The sequence below is a fragment of the Mustela lutreola genome, chromosome X (genome assembly GCF_030435805.1).
Source record: "Mustela lutreola isolate mMusLut2 chromosome X, mMusLut2.pri, whole genome shotgun sequence".
NCBI lineage: Eukaryota > Metazoa > Chordata > Mammalia > Carnivora > Mustelidae > Mustela > Mustela lutreola.
The window spans coordinates 91,559,278-91,565,277 of record NC_081308.1 but is presented as its reverse complement, the minus strand read 5'-3'; the positions used below and the strand labels follow the sequence as shown (position 1 = coordinate 91,565,277).

The following is a 6,000-nucleotide window of genomic DNA, read 5'->3' as shown; positions in this document are numbered from 1 at the left end:
TCAATAGCCATATAAGTATTAATTTTTCCCTTCCACAGCATTTACATGTCAGTAAAATTGAATTCCCGTTTAAAGTTTATGATAGTTTAATAGAGAAACCCAGATTCCATTTGATAAACAAGTCTTCAACCCACATGGAAGAATCATATTGGTTCATTTAACAAGTATAGTCTATTATAGGCCAAAAAATATGGAAGAGGGATGTCAAGTATATTAAAAATGAGACAAGAGACCAAAAAAGTTACTGTTTTAACTTTAATAATACACTCAAAATTTTAACACAAGAAGTCACTATTTTAATTAACATTTAAACACAATTATAAGGAACAAAATGCTGAATGCCTTGATGAACAAAGTACAGCATCTGTCTTTAGATTCACGAGCTGTCCAGAACATTTAAAATATATAGCATATGAAGTCACAGAACCAGAGGGCTAGAAGAAAACCCCACAAGGTAATTGCTTATCTAGATTGATTGATCTTGACATTGAATACTTTTTAACTCATGTGATGGGTCATTTTGGTCATCTAACTAACCACATAACTGTCAACCACAGGGCTTTGCAAATGTGGAATGGTGATTTACAGTTAAAACGAAGTATAATAGATAACCAGAATAAAATCCTCTTAGTCACTGTTTTATATTTTCAATATGCACACTTTAAATGTTAATATGAGATAAAATTTCACTATTTAAACTCACATTACATGTACCAAAACTACACATGAATATAGCAAAAGTGGAAACCCACGTAGCCTCTGGCTTTTAAGCTCACACACTGGTCAAAACATTTAGAAATTTGAAGGATAAAAGTCACAATAAAGAGTGAAAAGCCTTAAGACAATTTAACACACTCATTGTACAGCTGACCAAACTAAGGACCAAGGCAACCGGACCATAACAATCCATGTGTGCTTTTTGAAAATGACAGTAACCATCACAGTCATGAGAAATGCAGGTTGACCACTTTAGGAGAATTTAATCTTCAAATTAGCAATTCAGAATTTCCCACTATAGGTGAAGAAAAGTGGAAGGATATTAAATATTCACGAGAAGTTAACTCTTATAAGTCAGGATGCCTTAGGCTGAGGCTTGAGAATAAAAGCACTTCACGAATAGAATAGTGAACACAAATCATTACAAGTCAAGATAATAGTTATATAGAAGTAAGGTAAATTTTCTTGATACACAAAAATTGTTTTGATGAACTTTTCAGTAATGAATTTAAAATGAACTGCGTTAGCTTCAAACACAAGAGGAACATAAACTACTTAATAACTTTAGAGCTTATGTAATATTCTTGCCAAAAAACAGTTGCTGAAATTACCAACAAAATGAGAGAATATCTTTAAAGCAGTGCCCTCCTTATAACCTGTAATCATTTCACTTGCCAATTTTTAAGAATTATTAGTTGGACTATAAATCCTGTGCAGGTAGACTTCTACTTTATTGTTACCCAAATTACAGATATCCAAGATACCGACGATATGCACTCTATCCAGTCTACTTGCAGCTTTTATAATATCACCTAAAAATAAAAAGCAGATGGTAAGTATTGTAAAATAGTTAAATATTTACTTGGATTTAGTATCACATAAGCTGACTTTTTTTCTTATAACATTAACAAATGTCCCTCATCTTCCCTCCAATTTGTCACATATTCATCAAAGTTACATTATGGTAACTTCTGCACATAGCAATGAATATATCACACAGATGCTACTATTAATGTCAAGATATGGGCTGGTATTCCAAAGCCATATTTAGTTATTTTTACTTTTCAAATCTTTTTGGTGGACTAAAGTAAGTATATATTTTTTCAGGGTTATTTATATGGTACCAAGTAAGCAATTTACTGTTTACACTTCAAGGGAGTACAAAAATAACTTTTTCTATTTAGAATTTAATTGTCAATTCTTTACAAAACTTAATAGATGTAAAGCAAACTACATGTAATTGAAGTTTTTTTAAAGGATATTTCCTCTGAAACAGCTTTATTAACTAACACTTAGCTTTGTATACTCTCAAGAAGCTCTACCAAAAATGGATCAGGTGAAGGACATTACTGTATATGGTGGAGTAGGCAGTGTCAGAGCTGTGTCCCTACCACTAACTTACGGGCTGACAAAAACTCTCAGTTCAACTTCTGCAGAACTCTGGCATCTATACAAGAACTTAAAACAATCAGGGGAAAGATTAATAGAGAAAGAGCTGCCGTACTGTGGTAAGAACGTGCTGAGGTGCTTTAAATTGCCCATGTACTCCCTGTATCAGCAGCAGCCAGGAAGACGGCAGCTAACACTCCTGGTGTAGGCTGTTTGTACCAGATGGTGCCATGCAGAACTTACTCTCAAAGATGTGGTTGTGAGTTTGGGCCAATTGGGAAATTCCCTCAAGGGCAGATACAAAAGCTTGCTTTCATTTCACCTGATTTGGGGCATTCCCACACCTGGGGTAGCTTCCCCAGTGGCTTTTGTTGAAAGCATATGGAGACAAAAACATTAGCCAGAGCAGCTGGGGCAAAGTATAAAGTTGGGACAAGCAACAGATCAAAAAGCCCGAGGAGGAAAGGGTTGGGAAAAGATACATGCAGGGGAATAAGGGCTTTTTACAACCTTCTGTGTACATCAAGAAGCCTACATGCCTAGCGCTGGATGCATACTCAGAAAAGGCCTGAGGAAAAACTCCAAATATTCACCTCTCGCTGACCATCAGGCTCTGCAGAGCAGGAAGTGAAAGCTAAGGCAGGGCTGTAAACAGCCTGGGAAAGCACTGAACACAGATCCAATGGCAAAAACTGGAGATCATTTTTGTCCCTGTTTTCCTTTTCTCTCCTCTAAATATTTAAAGAAACTCTTCCAAACACTAACTGACCACTACTAAGCTAACGGATCACAGACTTCAAGGGCTACACATGACAAAGACTTCATTTTAAGTACGAGAAAATGAAAACATTACGCAGAGCCACATGGCTTTGGAATACCAGTCCATATTTTGACATTAGTAGTAGCATCTGTGTGATATATTCACATAGTATTGTGCAACCATCACTGCTTTCCATTTTCAGAACTTTTTCATCATCCCAAACAGAAGTTTGCATACCTTTAAAATCTTAACTCCCCATTAAATACCTCTGTTTTACTTTCTGTCTCTATGAATTTGGCCTCAAGACATGTGCTCTTAACCTTCATAGGCTGTAAATCTGTACCTAAAAGCCAGTGGGGGATATAGGTTTTGTGGGGCCTGAAGGGCATACTGTTTGTTTGTTTATTTATTTATTTATTAAGACTGTTTTTTTGGAGGGTGGGTGGAGAGCACACAGGGAGTGTGAGAGGGAGAAAGAGACTCCCCACTGAGCTGGGAGCCCAATTTGGAGCTTGACTCCGACTCTGGGATTAGGACCTGAGTTGAAGGCAGATGCTCAATCAACTGAGCCATCCAGGTGCCCCAAGGGCATACTATTTAGGATCCCCTTTTAAACATAACAATACTGAAGCAAGTGAGGGCTTCTCAAGTTTAGTCTTTGTTAACATCATTATTAAAGCCACCTCTGTTAGATATGTCACAAAATCTGATGAATGATTTACAACTGTGCAAATTCACTAATGCACAATGAATACAATAATGACAAATATAGAAAATAAGTATATAACTTTCTTCTTCTTTGAATGGGATGGACTTTAATCTAGATGCTTTGGAAAGATTTCGAGATCTTTAGCTTTGATGCTAACTGCAACAACCCAAACCTTAATAATTCAAATTGTTATCATATATTGACTTTTATAAATAATGATTAACAGAGTGACTGAAACATAAAGTATAAGTAAAACCACTGTTTGAGTAAGTGACTCTGCCTACTTGTGCTAATGCTTTGAGCAAATGACGACCTCTCAAACTACTCATCTGGTACTATGTTAGAGAATGTGCAGATTAAATACTCAGGACGTAGGGCACCTAGAATGGTGGCTGACACAAAGCTCAGGTATTAGCAAACAATCATTTTCTACTTTAGAAAATTAATATGAAAAAAAGAAAAACTAGTATGAAATTAAGATGTTATTATTTACATCACATAGGGATTCTCTTAGAAGCACCTTAGAATGAGCTTCTCTACATTTCATTTTAAATTGTTAGACTTGTGTATAAAAACTGTACTTTTTTTGAAACATCACAGATGCACACAGTGAGGGTGACTTCTTTTGCCATCAGTCTGCCAAAGAGTAGCAAGAACAATACCTAGCATTTCTAAAGGTGTGAGTAAAGTGCGATTCTTGCTTTTGGTAAAGGTGTAAATCAGTATAAACTTTTGGATGACAATGTGACAGTATCTGCCAAAATTTTAAATGCCTACATATTTAAGTCAGTGACTACTTTTCTAAGAATTCATCTTAAAGATATGTGTATAAGTGCAAAAAATATGTATATATACACGGATAGATAGATACTCATTGTGGTACTCTTTGTTGAGAGCCAAAATATTTGAAAATAATCTCAACACCAATCACTAGGGGATTGAGTAAATAATTTTGGTACATACACATAGTTAAATATTTATAGGTATTAAAATGAATGAAGCAGCTCTCTATATACTAACATGAAAGCTATTCAAGATACATTGTCAGGAGGAAAAAAGTGGTTATGGAACTATATGTTTACTATACTTCCATGTATGTATATTTAAGACTGTGTGTGTGTGTGTGTGTGTGAGACCAAGTGAGATTTATTCCCAGTTGTAAGGGTGGTTTAACATTTGCAAATCAATCAACATGATAAATCGCATCAATAAAAGAAAGGCTAAAAACCATATGATCACTTCAATAGACACAGGTAAAGCATTTGATAAAGTTCAACATCCATAGTTGATGAAAAACCTTTGCAAAGTAGTTCTAGAGAGAACATACCTCAACATAATAAATGCCATACATGGAAAACCCACAGCTAACATCATCCTAAATGGGAAAAAACTCTCTATTTTTAAGGTCAGGAACACGATGAGGATGTCTACTCTCACCACTTTTATTCAGTATAGTCCTGGAAGTCCTAGCTACAGCAATCAGACAACAAAAAAGAACAAAAGCCATCCAAATTGGTAAGGAGAAGTAAACCATTCAGTATTTGCAGACGACATGAAAGACTCCACCAAAAATCTGCTAGAACTGATTTAAAAAATTCACTAAAGCCATAGGATACAAAATAAACATACAGAAATCAGTTGCATTTCTATACAGTAATAATGAAAACAGCAGAAAAATTAATTAAAAAGACAACCCCATCACAACTGTAACCAAAGTAATAAGATAACCAGGAATAAATCTCACCAAAGAGATGAAAGACGTGTACTATGAAAACTCTAAAACACTGATGAAAGAAATTGAAGATGACATAAAGAAATGGAAAGACATTCCATACACAGAGGTTAGAAGAAAAAATACTGTTAAAATGTCTGTACTACCCAAAGCAATCTACAGATCTTATGCAATCCTTATCAAAATACCAACAGCATTTTTCACAGATCTAGATGAAACAATCCTAAAGTTTATATGGAACTTCAAAAGATCCAGAATAGCTGAAGCAATCTTGAAAAAGCAGAGCTGGAGGCATCAAATCCTGGACTTCAAGTTATATTACAAAGCTATAGTAATCAAAACAGTATGGTATTGGCATAAAAACACACATAAATCAACGGAACAGAATAGAAACCCCAGAAATGGACTCACAACTATATGATCAATTGATCTTCAACACAGCAGGAAAGAATATCCAATGGGGAAAAAAATCTTCAACAAATGGTCTGGGACATATTCTGCTTGAAACAAATCACCTTGTTTTTGATTACCACATCACTTTTCTAGTGGTTCTTGCCCTTCATGTCTCAAATATCAACTGATTGGGCAGTATGATACTAGATTTTTTCAGGTGACCATGTTAGTGACTTTTGGAGAACAACTGGCATTAGCAACTGAGAGTTTTGCCTTGATATTTCATACCAATAATAACAT

At 35.1% G+C, this 6,000-nt stretch overlaps 1 protein-coding gene across 5 annotated transcripts in view; it reads right to left on the bottom strand.

Annotated features, from left to right (window-relative positions):
- Nucleotides 1-241: 241 nt before the first annotated feature.
- The window catches only part of RADX (RPA1 related single stranded DNA binding protein, X-linked), a 78,324-nt gene continuing 72,565 nt past the window's right edge, over nucleotides 242-6,000 (bottom strand). For all 5 annotated transcript variants that reach the window (XM_059157858.1, XM_059157861.1, XM_059157859.1 and 2 more), the window contains one exon: nucleotides 242-1,529. In XM_059157858.1, coding sequence (XP_059013841.1) covers nucleotides 1,399-1,529 — 131 coding nt within the window. In that variant the 3' untranslated portion in view covers nucleotides 242-1,398. The remainder of the gene's footprint in view (nucleotides 1,530-6,000) is intronic.